Source organism: Armigeres subalbatus, chromosome 2 (genome assembly GCF_024139115.2).
Source record: "Armigeres subalbatus isolate Guangzhou_Male chromosome 2, GZ_Asu_2, whole genome shotgun sequence".
Lineage (NCBI taxonomy): Eukaryota > Metazoa > Arthropoda > Insecta > Diptera > Culicidae > Armigeres > Armigeres subalbatus.
Window position 1 is genome coordinate 148145683 of NC_085140.1, and position 23231 is coordinate 148168913.

At 40.9% G+C, this 23231-nt stretch overlaps 1 protein-coding gene across 1 annotated transcript in view; it reads left to right on the plus strand.

Annotated features, from left to right (window-relative positions):
* Positions 1-17402, plus strand: part of LOC134210991 (tripeptidyl-peptidase 2) — a 33283-nt gene extending 15881 nt beyond the window's left edge. Inside the window, exons 3-9 of the mRNA XM_062687487.1 lie at positions 32-955; positions 1012-1168; positions 1223-1568; positions 14192-14297; positions 14509-15622; positions 16400-16589; positions 16664-17402. Of these exons, the coding sequence (XP_062543471.1) occupies positions 32-955; positions 1012-1168; positions 1223-1568; positions 14192-14297; positions 14509-15622; positions 16400-16589; positions 16664-16873 (3047 nt within the window). The 3' untranslated portion in view covers positions 16874-17402. The remainder of the gene's footprint in view (positions 1-31; positions 956-1011; positions 1169-1222; positions 1569-14191; positions 14298-14508; positions 15623-16399; positions 16590-16663) is intronic.
* The last annotated feature ends 5829 nt before the right edge of the window (positions 17403-23231 follow it).

A 23231-nucleotide genomic window follows, 5' to 3' on the forward strand; every position in this document is an offset into this window, starting at 1 on the left:
TTATTCAGGGTGTGCTTTCGTTTATTTGCAGCAAGCCACGGAACTCACGTTGCTTCCATTGCTTGTGGTTTTCATCCGGATAATCCAGAACTGGATGGAGTGGCCCCGGCGGCAAAAGTAGTGTCACTAACAATCGGTGACGGTAGATTAGGATCTATGGAGACTGGCACTTCCCTCGTTAGGGCAATCATAAAAGTGATGGAGCTATGTGAAACAGGTCGTAAGATTGATGTGATTAACATGAGCTACGGTGAGCACGGCCACTGGTCTAGTTCTGGTCGAGTGGGAGAGCTGATGAGCGAACTGGTGAACAAGTATGGGGTCGTGTGGGTCGCTTCAGCCGGTAATCATGGACCTGCGCTTTGCACCATCGGTACTCCTCCGGATATAAGCCAGCCAAGCTGCGTTGGAGTTGGTGCTTACGTGTCCCCTGAAATGATGGAGGCGGAATATGCACTGAGACAAAAGTTACCAGGGAACGTCTACACTTGGACTTCCCGTGACCCGTGCATTGATGGCGGATTTGGAGTGACGGTTTGTGCTCCGGGGGCTGCGATAGCCTCGGTTCCGCAGTTTACCATGTCCAAGGCACAACTAATGAATGGAACCAGTATGGCGGCTCCACATGTAGCTGGTTCGGTAGCTCTGTTGATTTCCGGATTGAAACAGAAAAACGTCCACTTCACGGCATTCAGTATTAAACGAGCTCTATGGAACACTGCCACTAAAATTGAGTACGTTGACAAATTCGCTCAAGGAAACGGACTGCTGAACGTGGAAAAAGCTTTCGAAAATTTAACAAATTATAAAGATTGTTTGGAAAATAATCTGCGGTTTTCGGTCAGTGTGGGAAGCAACGGCGCTAAAGGCATTCATATGCGTCAAGGAGTGCTGACCAAGCCGGAGGAATTCAACGTCAGTATTGAACCTGTATTTTTCAATGACAAATATGCTTGTGAGTAATGTGATAATCATTAGATGAAAAAAAGATCTAAACGCTCTTAATTTTAGCCGCATCTGATAAAATCAGTTTTAACGTAAGACTGACGCTGATTCCAACGGAATCGTGGATTCAGAGTGGATCCTTTTTGGACCTTTGCTATTCACAGCGCACGATCTGCGTGAAAGTAGATCCTACTGGACTAGCTCCTGGTGTTCATAGAGCAAGGTACGTTTACTATTTTTGTATAATGAATGCTCTAACATCCGCGACTTTTTACAGTATTAAGGCATATGATTCTGGCTGCGTTGAAAAGGGTGTCTTGTTCGAGATACCAGTCACCGTAGTGCAACCGATCGTAGTGGATCCGAAAACTTTTGAGTACACTCAAACCGAATCGATCACATGCAAGCCCAATACGATTCTGCGGAATTTCTTCCTGGTGCCAAAATATGCAACATGGGCCGTGCTGGAGATGATTTCCACCGATACGAACGATACTGTGGGCGGAAAGTTTCTGATCCATACGATGCAGATATTGCCGATGAAGTATTGCAAGGCGCAAGAAACGCAGAAAATATTGCCGGTCAACAGTGTTTCCACGACGGTGCATCCCTTCAAGTGTGTGGTTAGTATCATGAATTAGTCAATTTTAATAATTTTGGTCGGTTGAAATTTTTGGGTTGGAATTTTGTTCGACCCTAGGCAGAAAAGTGTCATCATGTTAGCCTCATGATATACGAATGCACGAAAGGTAACTCTGCTAAGAAACCTCGCGGTTAACAACTGTGGTAGTGCTTAATGAATACTAAGCTGCGTAACGATATATCGATTGTAATTACGGACTCAAGGAAACGTTCCTGGGCTTTGGACCTCAGTACGATGGAGATGATACTAGCTGGCCAAGGGTGTGCGAATCAATCAATATATTAGGAGCAGGGAATCAATATTCGAGCAACGCCTAACAATATACCCTTTGTCATCAACAGAGTTTGTTACTGACAAACGCACCATGCAACAAGCCTTTGCAACAAAATTGTCTTGATGACAAAAAAAAATCGGATCTTTGTCATTATTATCTCCGACAAAAACAAACCTTTGTCGTTGGTTCTCTTTTGTCGCCTGTTTCGCGAATCTGGAGAATCTGTTGGGCTTTATTGGTTTATACATCAACAGGCATTCTAGTGCCCCAATAATGTTTGGTCTTATTAAAATCTTAATGCTATTTTAATTTTAAATTTTAAAAATACACTGGAGAATCGTCGACGAAGAGCTTGACGAGAAACGTTAAAATCAAATAATGAGGCCACCCGGTTAAAAACCCTCTGCAGACCCATGACAGCTCCGTGTAGGCTATAGCTTGTGCGTGGAATCAGTAGACGGAGCATTATGTTGTTGCGTAACGCTCAGGGTGCGACATTAATGTTAATTTAGTCCAGGATTCTTGGGCAGTCTACGCGACCTTGTAGAACATCAGCCTTTGTCACATTCCTTGGTACATGGAGCGCTTCCAGACGAATTAAAAGATAACGACTTTCATAACTTGGAAGTAGGAAAGGATTCCTCCATGGGAATCTACGAAGCGCAAAGCGTAGAAAACGTCGCTGCACAGATTAAATCCTCTCAACGTCATTATTATAGTTCGGACTCCAGACTTCCGAGCAATATTCTAAGATCGATCGGGATAGCGATCAGTATAACGATTTCAGGCAGTAAATATCTGTAAAGTTTTTGGTCATCCTGAATACACACCCCAACGTACGGGAAGCCTTGTCCACAATATAGGAGATATGTTGTTTAAACGTTAGTTGAGAGTCCAAAATCATTCCTAGGTCTTTCACTTCGCTTATGCGTTCGATTAAAGTATATCCTGTAGTCGGTAGCTGACGGTTGCTGAAGCAAAATACAATCTTCAGTTGATCCGCTTTGTAGATAAATCTTGAGGTCATCAGCGTAAAATAGTTGTGGAGTTCTAAGAAGGGGGTGCACATCGTTAAAATACAGGAGAAAAGTCAAAGGTACCATATGGCTGCTCTGCGGGATCCCTGATGTGGAAATGAACGGAGGTGCTCGATCATCTCCAATGATAACACCTGACATGTACGAACGAAACCATTGTAGAAGTCTGCCTTTGACGCCAAATCTTTCCATTTTCGCAATCGCAATATCGTGGTTTACCATGTCGAAGACAGCAGACAGGTCAGTATAAATGACGTCAGTTTAGGCATGACTGACCATACTTTCCGTTATATAGGAAGTTAGGCATAGGAGATTTGAAGCTGTTGAACGTCCAGACATAAAGCCGTGTTGTTCATCGTTGATATGTTGCTTACAATGGGCATGTAGTGGCTCCATGACCACGAGTTCGAATAGTTTCGAAATAGCGCTCAAAGAGGTGATACCACGGTAATTGTCGACGTCTCGTTTATTTCCCTTCTCGTAGACAGGAAACATGTTCGCTGATCGGCGGCCCAGAAGAAATCCATTTTGAAACCCATAACAATTCCATCCGGAAGCCCAAAAGGATTCCATTCGAAAACTCAAAAAAATCTATTCGGAGGCATAAAAATGTTCTTTTCGAAGATTCCGTTCAGAAGTTCAAAATAATTCCTATCAGACACCCAAAAGAATTCCATTCGAAAGTCCTGTTCGAAAGCTCAAAAGAATTCCGTTCGAAAGCCTAAAAAACTTTCGTTCAGGAGCCTACAACGATTCTGTTTGAAGGCCCAAAAGGAATCAATTTTCTGGGATTCCTTTCGGAATCCCAAAAGCATTTTATTTGTTAGCCCAAAAAATCCCGTTCGGAAGCCCGAAAGAAATCCATTCAGCAACCCAGAACAATTCTTTTCAGTAACCCAAAATAATTTCGTGAGGAAGCCCAGAAGAATTTAGTTCGTTAGCCCAAAATGATTCCATTCGGAGGCTTAGAAGAAATCCGTTCAGAAACCTAGAACAATTCCTATAAGAAATACAAAACAATTCCGTCTGCAAGCCCAAAAGAATTCCGTTCGTGAGCCCAAACGGATTCCATTCGAAAACTAAAAAAAATCTTTAGGAGCCCAGAAAATTTCCGTTTAGAAGCTCAAAATAATTCCTATGAGAAACCCAAAAGCATTCCGTTTGAAAGCCCAAAAAGATTCTGTTCGAAAATTCAAATGAATTCCGTTCGTTAGCCCAAAATAATCCCGGTCGGAGTCCCAGAAGAAATCTATTCTGCAACCCAGAACATTTTTTTCAGTAACCCAAAACAATTCCGTGAGTATTCCGTTCTCAACCTCTGGTGACAACGACGATGGAGCTCGTTGTTTGAGATCCAGTTGTGAGGCCACCAGGCCCGAATTATATACCGTAGGCATCTGTTGATGAACACCTGCAGCCGTTGAGTGTTCTCCACTGATACACACCATGTTTCGCTAGCGTATAACAGCACAGATTTCATGTTAGAGTTGAAAATTCGTTTTTTGTGGTTTTCCAGATATTTCTTAAACTCACAAAGGCAGCCTTTGCTTTCTTGATCCGTGCGCCTATGTCGATCTTGGTACTTCCGTCTGACGCCATTTGGCTACCAAGAAATTGGAAGCTTTCAACATTCTCCACTGGTTGCCCGGCTACTGTGAAACAGGAAGGAGTCACCGTGTTTACATCCAACGATTTGGTTTTGTTGACGTTGATGACTAAACCTGCCAAAGAGGAGCGCTCGGCAAGGTCGTTGCGCGAGGAGTGCAATGTCATCAGCCAATTCGAAGTCGTTTAGGTGCTCCTTGGTTATAGGCTGCCATAACAGCCCGCGCTTTGGTTCACGGTCAATCGCATCTACCAGAATCTCATCGATTACGATTTTCTCCGAAAAGAATTGGCAAATTTTACAGGTGGTAGCAGCTGTTACTCCGTTGAACGTCATTGACGATGGCAGTCCAGACTCCTTGCGCTGTTCCTTCACATATTTCCAAAACTGTTTAGGTTGTGATCGAAACTTACGCTGAATATTCCGCTGATAGTGATGAAAGCATCGCTTGCTGATCCTCTTGTACTCGCGGTTGAGTGTGGCGTAATGGCGTTTGAGCGGGATTGTTCGATGTTTGACAAACCTTCGCAGAGCACTCCTCTTGATACATTTTACAGTCGACTCTCTACATCTCGATGTTCTATATCTCGATATCTCTCCCTATGTCGATGATTTCCTCAGTCCCTTCAATCTACATACATTTGGACTTTCTACATCTCGATAACCTCCCTATCTCGATATCTCTCTATCTCGATGTGTTCTTATCATATTTTGTACCTCCTACTAAATAATTTATGAACAACTAGCCAAAGAAACCCAGCTTTGCCCGGTGCTGCAAATGTCATAATGAACTATTTGCAGCACCGCACGCTAGATCAATTTCCGCGCGTTTGTTTTGTTTTCCTCAACAGCTGACCCAAAATTGTATTCAAATGATTTTTTGCATTTCCCCGTTAAATTCACCAACTTTTTGTAGATACAAACCTTGCGGATCCCAACACTAATCGATTAGAAAAAAATCTTGCAAATCGGTCAACCCGTTCGCGAATTAAATCATCAGGAAGGAAATCTCAACTCATTTTTATTATATAGAAGATTACAAACATGTCAACATCAGCAAACGACATTTGTTTTGTTGTCGTTTTTCATAGCAACGAGCTTTTTTGGATCTAGTATCCATTTCAATTTTTCTTCCATTCCCCGATCTCTCCCTATCTCGATGGTCACTTCAATATCGAGATGTGGAGAGGCGACTGTAGTTTTCGAAGCGCGTTTGTCTGCCAAGGTGGCCCGTTTTGTTTTTTACGAATTGTGTTCGGTATGAATCTGTCAACTACATATGTTAAAACATTGGAGAAAGGTCGCGCAGAACTATTGGTTTCTTCTGGATTCAAAATGCTCTCCCAATCGAAGGAGGAGAAAAATTCAGCAATACAACTATGATCAGCTTTACGGTAGTCGTAGTAGAATGAAATCGAAGAAACCTCATCATCATGAGGCAAACTGTGGTCGATTGAAACTGTTAACTGGGGATGATGTGCAACCAGCTTCACTAGTGGCGATATAGCCATAGTTATGGATGTGGATGTCCCTTCATCGCTAGAGAAACATAGGTCCAAATAGCGATTATTTGCATTAGCAATGGAATTGATCTGTTGTAGCGTGGCTGAAATGTAACTATCAAGAAGCTTCGTAGCTCCAGCGTGGAGAACGAAGAGACCAGCATTCGGAAAAAGGAAGCCGTTGGGGGAGTGTTTCCACGAGATACCTGGCAAGTTAAAGTCACCAAGTACGACAATGTGATCAATAGAATTAGCAGCCTCAAGGATCGACGAAACGGAATCGCAGTGAATTCCAACATAATTAATATCGCGGGTTCGATCAGGTGGGATGTATATTGCACAAAGAAACAGCTTACGATCGCCCAGCTCGATTGACGTCCAAACCTGCTCAAGACATTCCCAGGCTCTGGGCTGTAGGCTTGATTTAACAGCGACCAATACACCTCCTCCGGAAGTTTTTCGGCTGTTGCTATGACTCCGGTCGCAACGGAAAACTTCATATCCAGAATCGAACACCTGACTAGATAGCGTGTTCTCATTGAGCCATGTTTCGATGAAGACGACGATGTCATAGCACTGATCAGTGACTGCTAGACGATATTCTTCGATGGAAGAATTGATGCCGCCCACATTTTGGTAGTATACTAACAGTTTGTCTCGTCGTTCGATGCTGGAAGTTGAAAATCTTTCAGGCAGAGAAGACCTAGTTGCTGTATTGTACTTGCCTGCCGATGGTGTGCGGAAGACCTCCTCGTCTAGCTCAAACACAGGACCGGGACGACTGTGGCTCGCTGGCTGGATGGGCTCGACTGTGATGAATGAACTAGAGAAATCTATGCTGATAATTGAGAAGAAGGTCCAGACGATGACCGCGAGTTGAAACAATCCCGACCAATGTCGGATGATTGAATCTGAGATGCAATGGAACTGCTGTTTTGATCAGCGTTAACTCGTCGTCGAGCAAAACTGAAACTCAAAAGGCTCAAAAGGAGTCGGTTCTGGCTGATTCCGTTTCGGACGTGATTCGAGACTTTCATAGTGTGTTTGGGAAGCTAGAGTAGCTGCTCAAGACACTGCTAACAATGAAATGGAACGCTCCAGCGCCTAGAGCGCATCGGCTGGAGACATTTATAAATTTCGACATCATGTTGAAGCAACTGTGCGTTTATCTCGAAATCGTTTCGGATGTGTTCGATGATAAAGAGTTCATAATTGGGCTTCCCAACTAACATTTAATGTCAATGTAAATGTTATTTCAACTCGTTTATACGGCTTCAAGCTGAATATGTGTGCTATACTTATGATCAAGAACATCTATTCAATTCCTTTACCAGCAAATCTGGCGAATCTATTCAGCTGTTTTTGACGTGCCGGCACAACTACTTTACAGCATGTTACACAATTTTTTCTCAATCTTTACTAAACCATTTAGTAATATAATTCGCTTCAATGGCGCTTATTCAGATTTGTTGAATCTGTTAAATAAGTTTTATACAGCCACTGAATTCAATTTGATTAAATATTATTTGAGAGGAGAGTAAATTTCGGAGTTTATTTAATGTTTTTTTTTTGTGAGAACTCAAATATCAATTTTGTTGCTACCTAGATTCGAACTCCTGATCTCCTGATTCAATGGCCGCTGCTCTGTAATCACCGTCACTTTGACATATGTAAATAACAAAGAAAATTATGGATGTGCTTCTTCGCATACCCTATAGGTTGTTTTACTAACGCTATTTTCAGCTTCATGCTGTATAAACGTTAGAAAGAGGCCTACATGCTGCTTTTAGCACATAAGCTTAAAAATTATGCTTTCAGCATTATTTCAACCATTATTCGAACATTTATCAGCATGTTCTGTTGGCTAACTTTTTTTCATCATCAATCGCTGAAATTGTTTTTAGGCAACATTTTCTCGATCTGTATGGATGCTACTCTGCTGCTAATCGTTTAACAGTAGCCGTCAACAGAAATATCGCTTCTAAATGGCTAGTTTTCTTACACTAGCTGCTAGCGTAATGTGACCAGACGTCCCGCGTTTCGCGGGACGCTGCATTTTTCAACTTCGTTTTACAAATTTATTACAATTCATACAGTTTTACAAATATTTTTCCAATTTTTTTTGGGCCAAAATCTATGCGAAATGCTCTTTTGGAGGATTCATTTTCAAGCCAATGACGCAATCCAGATAGGCGTCCCGCGTTTCGCAGGACGCTTGCTGGTCACATTATGCTAGCGTTATTGACAGCGCTTTGTCAGTTGCTATAAGAGCAGGTGAAAACCTTTGTAGCTGCATTACAGAAATCAATAGCTCATACACAGCTCCGGCAACAAAAATCAAATGTAAACATTGCGGTTTTGACGTTCCATACTGATAAGCTATTGGAAGAAGCAGTATAAGGTTTACTTAAACGTTATGTAATCTTCAAAGATACAGAAGTTGCCTAAAAGCTTCGTTAGTTCATTTATAGCGCCATTACGCTATATTGTTAGTGCTATAACAACAGCGAAAACGTTTTCATTGTGAATGCTACTCACCGTAATATGGGAAGTTGCTAACAAGCAACTCAATTACATACATGAGCTCTTAACCGATGAGCTTTGTTGCTAATTCAGACAGAGCTGTTTTATGAATATATGAAAGCTGCATAAACGATAAAAGATGAAATATATTCGGTACAAACTGACTAGCTGATAGATATTTGGGTAATAGTCGAGTTGCAGTTTAATGGATTATTTGCGGAGGCTTTTCTTTTATTCAGCATTGGCTGCTTTTATTCAAATATTATACAGCCAAAGGCTAGAAGTTGAAGCTTTTAGCACCAAAATTGTTAGTTGGGTTATTCTACGAGTGGAGTGACGTGAGATTGCTCGAATGACGTGAGAAGAGTCGTATAGCCCCATTTGAATAACATGGTCACCTCACGTGAGAATTGCTATAATCGACTCACCTCACGTCACTCGACTCGTAGAATAAGCCCAAATGCTGCGAGCGCGTCCTGAGAGAAAGAATCCCAGGAAGATGAAGTTTGTGCATGTGTATTAATTTGAACAAAAGTCAGTTGGACGTGCTGGATCTGTGAGTGAACGGATCATCTGATCAAAAATTGCGATGAATTCCGACGATTGAATATCGTCAAGGGGCTTAGAGAGCTGGAGAGGTAGAAGCAAAAGGCTTTTGCTGTTCAAAACTCGGACATTATCAGAGTTGCAGCTAACAAAACAGATTGTTCGATACACGGAGGTGAGAAGTGGTACACATATCTAGCTGAGATGCCAGTGATACTTGTGACAGATATATGATGCGAAAATCACTGTACAGGATAAAATCATATATCTGTCACCCAGAATCACGTTGGTATTACCCAAGCAATGGTGATTCTACGCTGATACGTACCCTGCTCTGCGCCCGTTGTATACAACGTTACAGGTACAGCGCAAAGCAAATTTGAATGCAAGCAATGCTAGTAACGCATACAATGGCGTCATCTGGTTGCGGTCACTACCCATCACTGACGTTAAAACATAAAAAGAAAAATGAGTTTTTTCTTGTTGGAATATGAAAAAGACCAAAGAACGTGTTCGTAGGCGATATATTTGTATATTCCATTTTAGTTCAAATTACTTATTTTACAAATTTATATGCCACATCATATCACTGAATTTACTAAATGATTTGTTCAGTAGGCATATATTGTAACTGTCTGTCCTGGTTATACTTGGAGACCTTAAATAATTTTCTTTTGCTATTCCCATTTTTTTTTATTCTGAGTTTTAGACAAATCTGGAACGCTGATCTTTTTTCTTAGATTCTTGTAAATATTTCTTATAAAAAGGAAACGTCAACATATTTTCTATTTATATTTGAACTAATTATTTCCTAACAATTAAATTAATATTTCATCGCCTACAATAAGTAATACACAGGATTTTGTTTTTACACGATTTTTTTTCGCTCGTATTTTTGATCGTGTGACTTCAATTTACCACCAAACTCTTCGCAACATGTTTCAAAAAATCCAGAATAAATCAAAGAAAAATCACATGATAATTAATATGCGTTAAACATTTAGGATGAGTGGAAAATTGAGAAAATGTAAATCGTGTAAAAACAAAATCCAGTGTACTTAACAGCACGGATATCTCCATCAATCCTTTTACTAATTTTAATATTACAGTCCTGGATTCACTGATTCAGCCTGCTAGATCCGAATTGCCCGGAGAATGTCCCGCATTACCACATGATAAATCTGTAAATTCTGGATGAGCTATGGAAATCGTAAGAAATTGGATTAAAAAAAATGGTCCACATCCAAAAAACCAGGAGAGAAAAGAAATCTTGGACACTATAGAGGGTCTACTGAACTTGGAGAATGGAGGTTTAAATAATTTTGAGAATCTAGGTCATTTCCGTATATGTACTGAAAAATCAACGAAAATTGAAATAATTTGTCAAACTCTGAATAACGCAGGAATCTAAGGAAAGAATGTGGGAATATTAAGAATTTGTATGATTCACAGAGTTAAACGTGTCTGAAGATATTTTGTAAAGTTAAGATCATGACAATGATCCAATCGAATCTCTAGAATCTAGGAAAATGGGATATCAGAAAATGTCCTTTTGGAGTATCCTTAAATTAGCAAAGATCTACAAAGTTAGGAAAACGGCTTCAAAATCCGAAGAATAAAAAAATCACAGTGATTGTTCAGACTGAATACTTACATTTTTTTTAAATCACGATAATAAAGAATATAATAATAAACACTTACATATTTTGTAAGACAACGGACAATGCCAGAAAATTTTGCATATCGAAGAGTTTCCACGAGGGGGAACAGTTTTAATAGGGATTTTGTTTGGGCGTAAATAGGGATTTTACGTTTTTTTTTCAATGCCAATAATCAAAAAAGCTGTACATATTGTAATATAATAATTTTGATAACGACAAATTTACTTTTTAGCAATTTTACAGATAGTAGTGTTTCTTTACATCAATCGAAAATTCACCAAGTGTGTTTTGAACAACAATAAAAATGTTTAAAATAATCAGCAAAAGGCCGGATTTTAATAAAGTATGAGACGGCTTTGGCAGGTTTTGTTCTATTATTGTCAGGGTGGTTTTTGTCGACCAAATTTTATGAAATTTGGCCAGAATATTCTTTGATATGCAAAGAATGTTTAGGCCAAATGTGAGCATTGTCAGTCACAAAAAAAAACCCTGCCAATAATAAAACAAAACCTGCCAAAGCCGTCATTCCCCCTATTTACATTTTTAATATATTTACAGGTCATGTAAAAATGGAAAATAAATTTTTATTATTTTGTAAGAAAAATCTATATGTAACGCAAATAATACTACAGTAACGCAGCGAATGGTAAGAAAATATGTGTGTCATACTGCTACTGTACGCGTACAACATGGTACGTGTATCACTGTACAGAAATCATATGTCTGTCGATAGTATGAATGATTTTCCGTCTGGGTTGCCAACCATTCTCTTCGGTTTGGATAACCTGCACTTGTTTGCGTCGCTGGAGTCGCTTGTTGGTAGACCAAACGAACCGATTGCTATGCGATCGAAGATGGGCTGGACATTAAGTTGGTCCAAGAAAGGGAGGGCCAACATCCATACAACCTGAATCTTCTTTCGCCATGGGGCTGCTCTTGCACCGCTCGTTGTTTCACAGTCGGCGGTAGAGAAGCATGCTAGAGACATTCTGAAGATGATAACGAAGTGAATGGGCAATCGCTTCAAAACTGGGATACTCTTGCGCAGCGACGATTAAAAATTCCCCGACATCTACTCGATGGCTATGCGGAGTATGCATACATTCGATCGTAAATTAGAATGAAATCCAGCACTGGAGTGAATTTTGTGTCGGCACATAGCAGAGTAGTACTGTCGACAGACATATGATTTCCGCACAATGATTTTCGTATCACGCTGTACGCGTACAGTGACAAGATGACATACATCTTTTCTTTCCACCGTTGTATCTATATGACAGCTTGTTTTGAAACTGATTCTACCGTTTTCCAAAACTATATTTTTCATCAAAATGAATAGAAATCATAAACTGTTACTATAGTTTTTATGAGTATTACACAATATTTACCCATATTTTTTGAATAAATTGTAAATTCGCGTCATAGTTTTCCAAGTCTTCGTATCCAGTTTTCCGCAAGCGGTAATTCGCGAAGTCAAAGCAAATTCTGCTCTTCCTCCTATGGGAAATCCCATTGCTATCTCTCAGAGTTTGAGTGAAACATGGCCGCCATCTCCTCCTCTCTGTTGCTCTACTGTAAAAACCCATAAAGAACTGTCATTGTTTGTGTGAAGAATTTTGCTTCGACTTCGCGAATGGCCGCCAGTCTGTTAGCAGGGAAAGTTGGTCTTCGATTTGACGTTTCTGGAGGTCAACTGCACCCACCATTCGAGCATTTTGATCAATATGGTATATAAGAAGGCTTGAATTCACTGAATCAGCACATTTTTATATACCACATTGGTCAGAATGCTCGGAGCGGTGGGTGCAGTTGACCTCCACAATCGTCAAATCAGAGACCCGCAAGCTAGCTGGCAGCCATTACCGCTTGCGGAAAACTGGATAGGCATTTTAGCATAAATGTGCACATTCTGCAAATATTCCGCAGGGCAATTATTTCTGCGGACGTTAATCACTCTATTCTATGGTTTGGGGTGATTTCAGCGCAAACGGCACTAATCGTCTAATTCATTTTGACATTTTGACCGATCAATTGGGTCATAGATCCAATTTTGTAGTTATCCAAAACAAGGGTACAAAACATTCTCCTATCTAAAAAAGTAGATGCTGACTAATGGCAAATCAAAGATCCCGTATCTTTTCCGATCCCCAGACCTCATTCCAATTGAAACCGATGGGATCCTTGCACAAAATGTTTAAAATCAGATACAGAACTCAAACCATTAAATATCATGCAAAAGTGACGGTAGATCTTCCCGGAAACAACCCAAGAACTGGCAAAATCAATAGGAAGACATCTTCAGAGCAAATTTGTAGCAAATAATAGGCTTACGAATTATTATTTTACCGTTGTTGTGAAAAATATCACCCGGAATAGCAGAAAAACGATTTTTACTCAGTCAGCTGTTTGTGTTTGTTTTTATTTAATATGTCAAACGGCGTATTTGACATTTCAAACAACAAATTATGTTCTGTTTCGTACAATACAACGGTCGAAGGGCAGGGTACGGAAATCATCGTGCTATCGTGATACCAGCGTGATTCTGTGTGACAGACATATGATTTTATGCTGTACAGTGATATTGGTATCATATATGTGTCACAAGTATAGGGAGTTTGTGAGCGTTTGGTGCGTTTCTTAAAAGAGTTGCTAACAACATTTGCATGATGGAAGAAAATCGACATCAGAAATATATGTAAATATACAAAGTAGGAATGGGGGGTCCCGTAGCGTAGTTGGCTACACGTTCGCCTTACAAGCGAATGGTCATGGGTTCGATTCCCAGCCCCTCCACCAAACCCTCGTCAGTCGTCGGATGCGCAGCCCATACGGTGGCGTTTGGGAGACGCGCCTTACCGTCACGGCTGCCTGATGACGACTGACAACTTGTTCTTCTCGGAGGCATTCCTCCAACGTACCCGGATAAATGGCAACCAAACAATGCAACGATCATTGGACGCACGACATGGACAAACGGACACAATGGACTCACGATGAGATGGACTGGCAACGACAACAATAATGATAATGGAAAATCTAAAAATAGATTCTGTGTGGATTCTGTACAGCAGAGTACCACAGTAGATCTCGGCACAGTAGCGGTTAAGTAACACAGAGTGCCTAACAAATAAAGAAAGGAATAAAAAAAAAACAAAGTAGGAAAAATGGAACGGAAAAAAAGTACACGGACTAGTAAGATGAACAGTTGAGTGATGTCGAAGCCTATGAATAATTTTTGATTTCATTACAATATTGAGGGCTACTCACACATTACGTAACCCAATTTTAGACTCACTTCTCCTCCCTTTCGTAAGTTTTTCCCATTTTGTAAGACTTTACTTATGGGTGATCTTATTTATTTGTGTGACTCACTTGATTTGACCCCTTCCTTCCCCTACAGTTAATGTCCTTCTTTTAGTAGAATTGTTATCAAGAAATGCTATTTACTTTCCAGGGTGACAATATTTTGGAAGTTTGTATCGCCAAGTATTGGTCCAATTTCGGCACAGTACCGCTGAAGTATTCTATCAAATTTCATGGTATTTCTCCAACTAATGGAAGTAAGTATGATTAGGATTAGAGATAAGAAAATTGACGTTGTTGGCAATTTCTATTATTGGAATTTGTTTTGTATGACTTATTCCGTTTAAAGTTGGCATGACTGAATTGTTTTTGTATATCAGAGCCTCTTGTGGTATAATACAAACTGCCAAAAATCGTCTGCGCTGTTGTATAGGTCAAGTAATAATTTAAACGCTTTAAACGCTTCAGATATAATGCACAGCGCCAGTGGAATACATCGCATTGATTTGACTACGCTGTCCGCTGAAGAAGTACTGCCATCCGTTTCCCTGAAGTCAGCTGTCATGGTACTGAAACCATCGGAGACGAAAATCACTCCGCTGAGCCCTCGAGACGTTGTGCACCCCGGCCGTCAAATCTACCAGAACGTTCTGACTTACAGTTTTCATTTGAATAAAAACCAAGAGGTGGCGTTTTATGCACCCCTGTTCAGCACCATTCTGTACGAAAGTGAATTCGAATCGCAGTTCTGGATGGTGTTCGACTCTAATAAAATGATGGTAGGATGTGGCGATGCGTACTCGAATGATTCCTACCTGAAGTTGGAAAAGGGCGACTACACAATACGATTGCAAATCCGTCACGAGAAAAGGGAACTGCTGGAGAAGATTTCCGAAACAACCATGCTAGCAAATATTAAACTGGCCAATACTTTAGCAGTAGATATTTATAAGTCGTACAATCAAGCCATCGTCAACAGTAAGAAGATAACTTCCTTGCCCTTCCCTGCAGCAGTGACTCGTCCAATTTATTTAGCGCCGATAACAAATGAAAAGCTCCAGAAAGCATCGTTCCAAAGTCAGTGTTCTTGGCTTGAAGGAACCATAGTTTACGCCAAGGATGAGCTGGGTAAAAAATGCGACACACATAGCTTCCAATACGTTCTGACAGAGGGGCCAATCGTGAAGAAAAATGGTACCGGAAGTCCCAAGGAGAATAAGACTAAATTTGAAGAATATAGCGAAGGACTTCGTGATTACCAAGTTGCGCAAATCGCCAAACTAGACGCCGAAAACGCAGAAACTGTGTACAACACCGTTCTGAAGGACAATCCCACCTTTGTGGGGGCTCACCTGGCATTGATCGACAACATGGATAGCAACGATTTGAAAGCAAATCTACCGCTTACGTTTGCAAGCAATTTGGATAAAAACGACAAAAGTGCTGCTGCGCTGTTGAAATTTAAGCTAATCAAGATCATCGAGTTGGCAGATTTGACATTGAAGGAAATTGATCAAAATACGCTGCTGGCATACTACGGGCTGAAAACAGATAGCAGACCGAATGCAGCCAAAATTAAAACGTGAGTATGTTTACTAATTGTTCGACATCCTACACTACTAAAAATCCACACATATTTATTGGCAAAAATCCATAGATTTAAATTATGATGTATGTATATCACACTTAACCATTCTCCACGCGAACTACTAATAAAATATATATATCCAAATCAGCTTTATGTGTGGTCTCGAATTAGCGATTATTTAATTTATGTGTGGTTCAATATCGATTATATTAGGGTGCAGCTATTGCAAAAAATTATAACGGCGACACATATATGTTATATAGATATTTTTGGCAGTGTATGATCCAAAAATCCATAAACGATATGGTTGGATATATTATGCAGATGTCCCTATATCGGTTTAAAGTAATGTTTGATGTAACATGTTTGCAAACTCCTATTTTTTTGGTGCATTGGATTTTTTCTTATATCAAATGTTGTATCCAAAATGAACCTCTATTTCGAAGAAAAGTAAAAACTCCGGATGATTTAAAATTATCTATGATACAAAATATTAGCGACAGGCGTATGTTACTTAAAACTGTATTGAACGATAACATTCCCATTCCGTCCTCAACGTTTATTACTCGGACGCATTAAAACCAAATGTCTAAATGTTTAATGCATAGTTAGTTTTCGTGGGTTTTTGGTGCTGTACGAAAAATCAAGAATTGTTGAAATGCGGTCAAGTAATATACATTGATAATGGGAATAATAAGTGCTGCCTAAATGGTTCTTATTACAACTTATCAGCTATTCACCGTCCAAATGTCAATACATCTATCGTTGCAGTCAAATGGACAAACAAAAACAGCAACTCCTGGAAGCCTCTCAAAGGAAACTAATAGCTTTATCCAAATTGCGCGTCATCAAAGCGGTTGTGGACAGCAACGAGGTGGGAGACGATGGAGCGGATCAGCTTGACGCCATCGAGCAACTTTTCAGTGACATTGGAAAGTTTATCGATTACAGTGACACGAAGGTCAGTACACGCCTATTCACGGCTTTTATGCTAATGAATATAATAATAACCCATTTGTTTCCGGTCACTTTCAGGTGCTACTGTCATCAGTTTGGCACGCATACACCCTGAGTCAGTACGGTCGCATGCTTAAGTATCTCGGAAAACTCTACGAGGATAAACTCTCACGAGAGATCCTCGAAGAACAGAGCCGTGTCGTGTCCGAGAAGAAATGGTCTCACGTGGAACAGCTGCTGAATAAAATGGTCGTGACTGCCAATCCTCAAGGATTTAGACTGTTTTAATATGTTTAAGACTAGACAACGTTCTAAAAGTTACTCCATAGATTAACAGAGTTTTCTATATTTGATCATGCGAGATTTCAGTCTTTATTACCAAGGTGGCTGATGTGATGACGATTTTGGATCAAGTCAAGTTCAATTGTCACATTATCTCCATGTTCGTTTAATTAGAGAAAAACAAGACCGCAAAATTTAGACTAAATTTGCCATTCAGAATCAAGGTGATGTCAAGCACTGATCTCAAATGTGCACTACCTAGATAATTCAGATAGATTCATATTTAATTATACGTTCGTTTTTATGTGATTGCTTTTAATCCCCTAAAAACGAATTTTGCTCATCAAACCATCTTAGAGATTCGTCTATCGACAAGCAAGATATGCATTTATGATCTGATGAATCGAGCTTTTTAAACAAATTAGATATGACCTGGCATAACTAATTGTTCAATATATTAGAAAAAATATGGTAAATGTAATTAATTTCTCAGATTGATTTAACCATAAATAAAATCTAACACATTTAAACTACATATATTTTGTTGAGATTTTTAATATCACATCCGATGGCCAAACATTTTAGATTGACTTTATTTGATGTTCAGTATGTGCTTGCATGGGTTGGGAGACTGCAAATCTTGCCTAATGTTTTGAAACAGGCAACTGTCATGCTATTGTTTAGCCCATCGCCAAATCGTAGCCAGGATGTCCCAGGCACATTTTTTTTTTCATACTTCTTTTCAATGATGACACCGCCCTTGTCACAGGCTCGTTTTAAAACGTCGTATGTTCAAAAGAGAGGCTCTCTATGTTTACTTTCTCTCTTTCGATTATTACAAAGCCATACTAACATTTACATCGGCGGCTAGGCGCAGCATCTCTTGAGGATGGCTGGAGAGATATTCGATCCGCCATTGCAAGCATCGCAACCGCTGCACTAGGCGGATCAGAGAAACGACTGGTATGACGGCGAATGTGAGCAGTTAGTTGAGGAGAAGAATGCAGCGTTGCGAGATGGCTGCAACACCGAACGAGTCACGATACAAACGGGCGCGGAACAGACAAAACTCGATTTTTGATGAACTGTACCGCGCTAATAACGCACGAAAGTTCTATGAGAAGTTAAACCGTTAACGTAAGGGCCACGTGCCACAGCCCGATAAGTGTAAGAACATAAACGGAAACCGTCTTACAAACGAGCGTGAGGTGATCCAAAGGTGGCGGCAGCACTACGAAGAGCACTTGAATGGCGATATGGCAGACAACGGTGGCGGTATGGTAATGAACCTAGGAGCACGCGCGCAGGACATGCGACTTCCGGCTCCGAATCTCCAGGATCTGCAAGATACTCTCCCAAATTGTATGTCGCCGACTAACACCAATTGCAAGAGAATTCGTGGGGCAGTACCAGGCGGGATTTATGGGTGAACGCTCAACCACAGACCAGGTGTTCGTCGTACGTCAGGTATTGCAGAAATGCCGCGAGTACAACGTGCCCATTCTGCTATTCAACATTGCTTTGGAGGGAGTAATACGAAGGGCAGGGATTGACACGAGTGGTACGATTTTCACGAAGTCCGTCCAGTTATTTGTTTTCGCTGGCGACATTGATATCATGGCACGTAACTTTGAGAGGATGGAGGAAGCCTACATCAGCGCACTGGGAGTTTTCGAAAGGAAAGTGCTGCGTACCATCTATGGTGGGGTGCAGATGGCGGACGGTACGTGGAGGAGGCGAATGAACCACGAGTTGCATCATCTGTTGGGAGAACCATCCATCGTTCACACCGCGAAAATCGGAAGACTGCGGTGGGCCGGGCATGTAGCCAGAATATCGGACAGTAATCCGATGAAAATGGTTCTCGACAACGATCCGACGGGAACAAGAAGGCGAGGTGCACAGCGGGTGGATCGACCAGGTGGAGGACGATTTGCAGGCCCTCCGCAGACTGCGAAGTTGGCGAAGTACAGCCATGGACCGAGCTGAATTGGCTTTTATGTATTGCACAGGTCACTCCGGCGTTAGTCTGGTAATAAATAAACTAGCATTTACATCGGATTATTTAGCACATATTTGAAGAAAATAGCTTTGTCTAGCATACTGAGGTGAAAATATTGCAAAACAAATGCAAAACTTGCCTACATATTAGCAAAATAGAACGTAATGAAAGAGAGTCTCTCATTTGGACATACGACGTTTTCAAAAACCATGCTAGAAATATAGAATTTAGTCAGGAACGCATTGTTCTCTCGTGCAGTGTGGTTTTAATTCCAAAGGACTTTTAGGTACTGTTAATAAATATTGATCCCGATACTATATTTGTCTGGACCAGCGCCTTCAAGTAAAATTTTGTTGTATTTGCACATACGACCTGTTCTCAAAGCACTCTAGAACCAGTCGCGTATTTCTTTCACCGGCATCGTCCCGTCGACATGAGCATTTCACTTCGCTCTCCAGATCCGAATATAGTAATCTGATTAGCTCAACCTTTGATTGAGATCTTGAGACATAAAACATACATTAATAGCAATATTCCTCTGGACTGGATACTAATTATGTGATATTGACAATGCGCTCTTATGTTTGACAAATAATTGTCGAAGTCGGTTGGGCAAATACTGGACAATGCGTTATATTGGTACTGCTTGGCGTAGCCAGAGGGGGCAGGGTGGGGCGTCGCCTTCCCTAAATGATGGAAAGATTCAACGGGTACTGAAATGAATTCCTTTAAACATTCATTCATTTCATTTATTTAGTTAACATTCAAACAGATAACACTGAATCAACAATTTGACGCCACAATGCACGGTTCGAGGCCGCATCTCTCCATCCTCGGATACGCCCCACGCTCGCCAAGTCGTTCTGCACCTGGTCTGCCCATCTCGCTCGCTGCGCTCCACGCCGTCTCGTACCTGCCGGATCGGAAGCGAACACCATCATTGCAGGGTTGCTGTCCGGCATTCTTGCAACATGTCCTGCCCATCGTACCCTTTCGGCTTTAGTTACCTTCTGGATACTGGGTTCGCCGTAGAGTTGTAACGGTTTTATTCGGTGGATTTAAAACATACAACAACATAAAATGATCCCGAACAAAAATGCCTTAAAAATCTGGCTTAAGCGCCAATCCTAAAAGAGGATTGCCAAATTTCATTTCGTTGCTAGCTAGTCGGCCACGTCGTGGTCCGAAAACCGTTCTCGCGAAGTTGTTCGGTTCACGTTATTTATAAAACAATAAACAAAAAAACACACAGCAAATTTAACTTTAACAAAACATCGCGAAAAACATCAAAATTTATTAAGCAAATCAAACTATTTCACTTAGTTACATGCTAATTTCGATTGGCTAATTCGCTTCAAATTTCCACTAATTCTTTCTTCATGTGCACATTTCTTCACCCCGAAGGGCAGCAGTACTCACGCTACTGGTTGCTTGTCGTAATCGAAACTTCATCACACCTCCAAGAACCGACCGCTCCACGGTCGGTTCTCGATGACATTTGCTTGCAAAAGACCAGTGCAGGACAGACGAAGAGATGACTTGAAGAACGTCGCCACACCACATTGTTGGAAAATTATTTAATAACTCTTTGGTTTTGGTTGCGGTCAAAACCACATATCCAACCTGGTGGGTGGTGGGTGTCCAACTGTTGCGGAACCGCTGTCGAACTGCACGTCTGCTCTGCCTTGTTCACTCGATGACGAGTCCACACGGCACCAGCGATGGGTAGGCATACTACCTACGGCCTGCGTCGACTGCCTGTCGCATCATCCAACGGCACGATGCTTGTTGCCATCCCGGCGGTGACGGCTGATCCTCCAAGCCAAGGCTTGCTGTTGTCCCGGGATGTTTATTTATAGTCGATTTTGGCCCATCGACTGATCAAAACTGACACCAGTTTCGTGTAGCGCAGCCCCTTTTATAGTTGGGCTAGGTACGAATCATTTGCTTCCCTATGTGTGATATAGCTTGATCGCGCGTGTGTATTAAATTTCTATGCACAATTCACAGTGTGTCAAAAGGGACAAAATTTGACCCGAAATTAAAATGCACCAAATTAACTTTTCACGTACATAATCGTTACAGAGTTGGGCGAGCTCATGGTTTATTCTTTGCCGCCACACACCGTCTTCTTGCACACCGCCAAAGATGGTCCTAAGCTCCCGTCTCTCGAATACTCCGAGTGCTTGTAAGTCCTCCTCGAGCATTGTCCATGTTTCATGTCCGTAAAGGACAACTGGACTTATAAGCGTCTTGTACATGACACATTTGGTGCGGTGGCGAATCTTTCTTCTGGATCCCGTAGTAGGCCCGACTTCCACAGATGATGCGCCTTCGTATTTCACGACTAACATTGTTGTCAGCCGTTAGCAAGGATCCGAGGTAGACGAATTCCTCGACCACCTCGAAGGTATCCCCGTCTATCGTAACACTGCTTCCCAGGCGGGCCCTGTCGCGCTCGGTTCCGCCCACAAGCATGTACTTTGTCTTTGACGCATTCACCACCAGTCCAACTTTTGTTGCTTCACGTTTCAGGCGGGTGTACAGTTCTGCCACCTTTGCAAATGTTCGGCCGACAATGTCCATGTCATCCGCGAAGCAAATAAATTGACTGGATCTGTTGAAAATCGTACCCCGGCTGTTACACCCGGCTCTCCGCATGACACCTTCTAGCGCAATGTTGAGCAACAGGCACGAAAGTCCATCACCTTGTCTTAGTCCCCGGCGCGATTCGAACGAACTGGAGTGTTCGCCCGAAATCTTCACACAGTTTTGCACACCATCCACCGTTGCTTTAATCAGTCTGGTAAGCTTCCCAGGAAAGCTGTTCTCGTCCATAATTTTCCATAGCTCTACGCGGTCTATACTGTCGTATGCCGCCTTGAAATCAACGAACAGATGGTGCGTTGGGACCTGGTATTCACGGCATTTTTGAAGGATTTGCCGTACAGTAAAGATCTGGTCCGTTGTCGAGCGGCCGTCAACGAAGCCGGCTTGATAACTTCCCACGAACTCGTTCACTAATGGTGACAGACGACGGAAGATGATCAGGGATATCACTTTGTAGGCGGCATTAAAAATGGTGATAGCTCGATAGTTCTCACACTCCACCCAACAAACAACGACAAGCTACAAATAAGCATCTAGGTTGAATTATTGTTTATTTGTGATATTCGTAGCTGAATAAAATGTATGCTGAATAATTCGCTAGACGGATTTCATTTCAGCATTTAATCTAACTAATATTCGACATGACCTATTTATTTGTTTACTACCTTTATTTGAAGTCAAACTAACGTTTTCGTTTTATCACATTAGGGAAGTTTAACAGTGTGCTGAGCTAATGATTTTTAAAGTTCTCTGTTCGACTATGATGTGATGCTCTGAAAGGGTGGTCGAATTGAGTTTGAATAGTAAGTTAATAAGCAAGCATTTAGACATCCTTCTTAACCTTTGTCCTTCTTAACCATTGGATTTTCCATTTATCTGATATATCGCACAGTGGAAAAAACATGCTTTTTCAGTTTGAGAGAAAATCTGGATTCTAGATCTGGAAAATTTGATTTATAGGAAAAATGGATACTGAATAATACAAATAGACATAAATAAATCAATTAAGACAATAAAAAGACAATAAAATAATTATTTATTTTCAAGACATGCTTTTTATATTCGTGATTTATTAAGCTGTCGGAGATTATATCAAACAAAACTGCTGGAGCAATAAAAAATCATGCATTCATGCGGAAATAAATTTACTAAAAGCCGGATATAACGCCGTTGAATAACGTCGGAAAATTATTGAATCTTTGATGTGTGGAATCAAAAGATATTTTAGTTACCAGATAAAGATTGTCGTTTCGGTTCCCTTTGTTCTGCTGTCCAAAACATGTGTGGTACCTAACTGTCAAATCGTATGTATTTTTCAATCATTGACATTTAGATCCACTATCCTCGCCATGAAAAGATGTTCCGGACAGTGACGACAGCGATAATCTTTATCTGGTAACTAAAATATATTTTGTGGAATCCCAATAGTATCGCATGGATGTTAATCTTTATTGGAATAATCTTAGCATTTAACAATCATATCGCAACCGTTCATCAAGAGATTCTGAGGAAGGCCGAATATACTTTGATTTTATTTTCATAAATTCATAAATAGCATTGGGAATGGATTTTATTTTATCGTTCATCGACACTATTTTTACGTATTTTTCCTAGTGTGCGAAGGTTATGACTGGCTGAACAATGGTTGAAATAAAAATCTTGTTCAGTTATTTACAAACTGTAGTTTGACAGATCGACTTATTGAATAAGAGTCCAATTATGATTCATATTCAGCAATAAGATTATTTATGT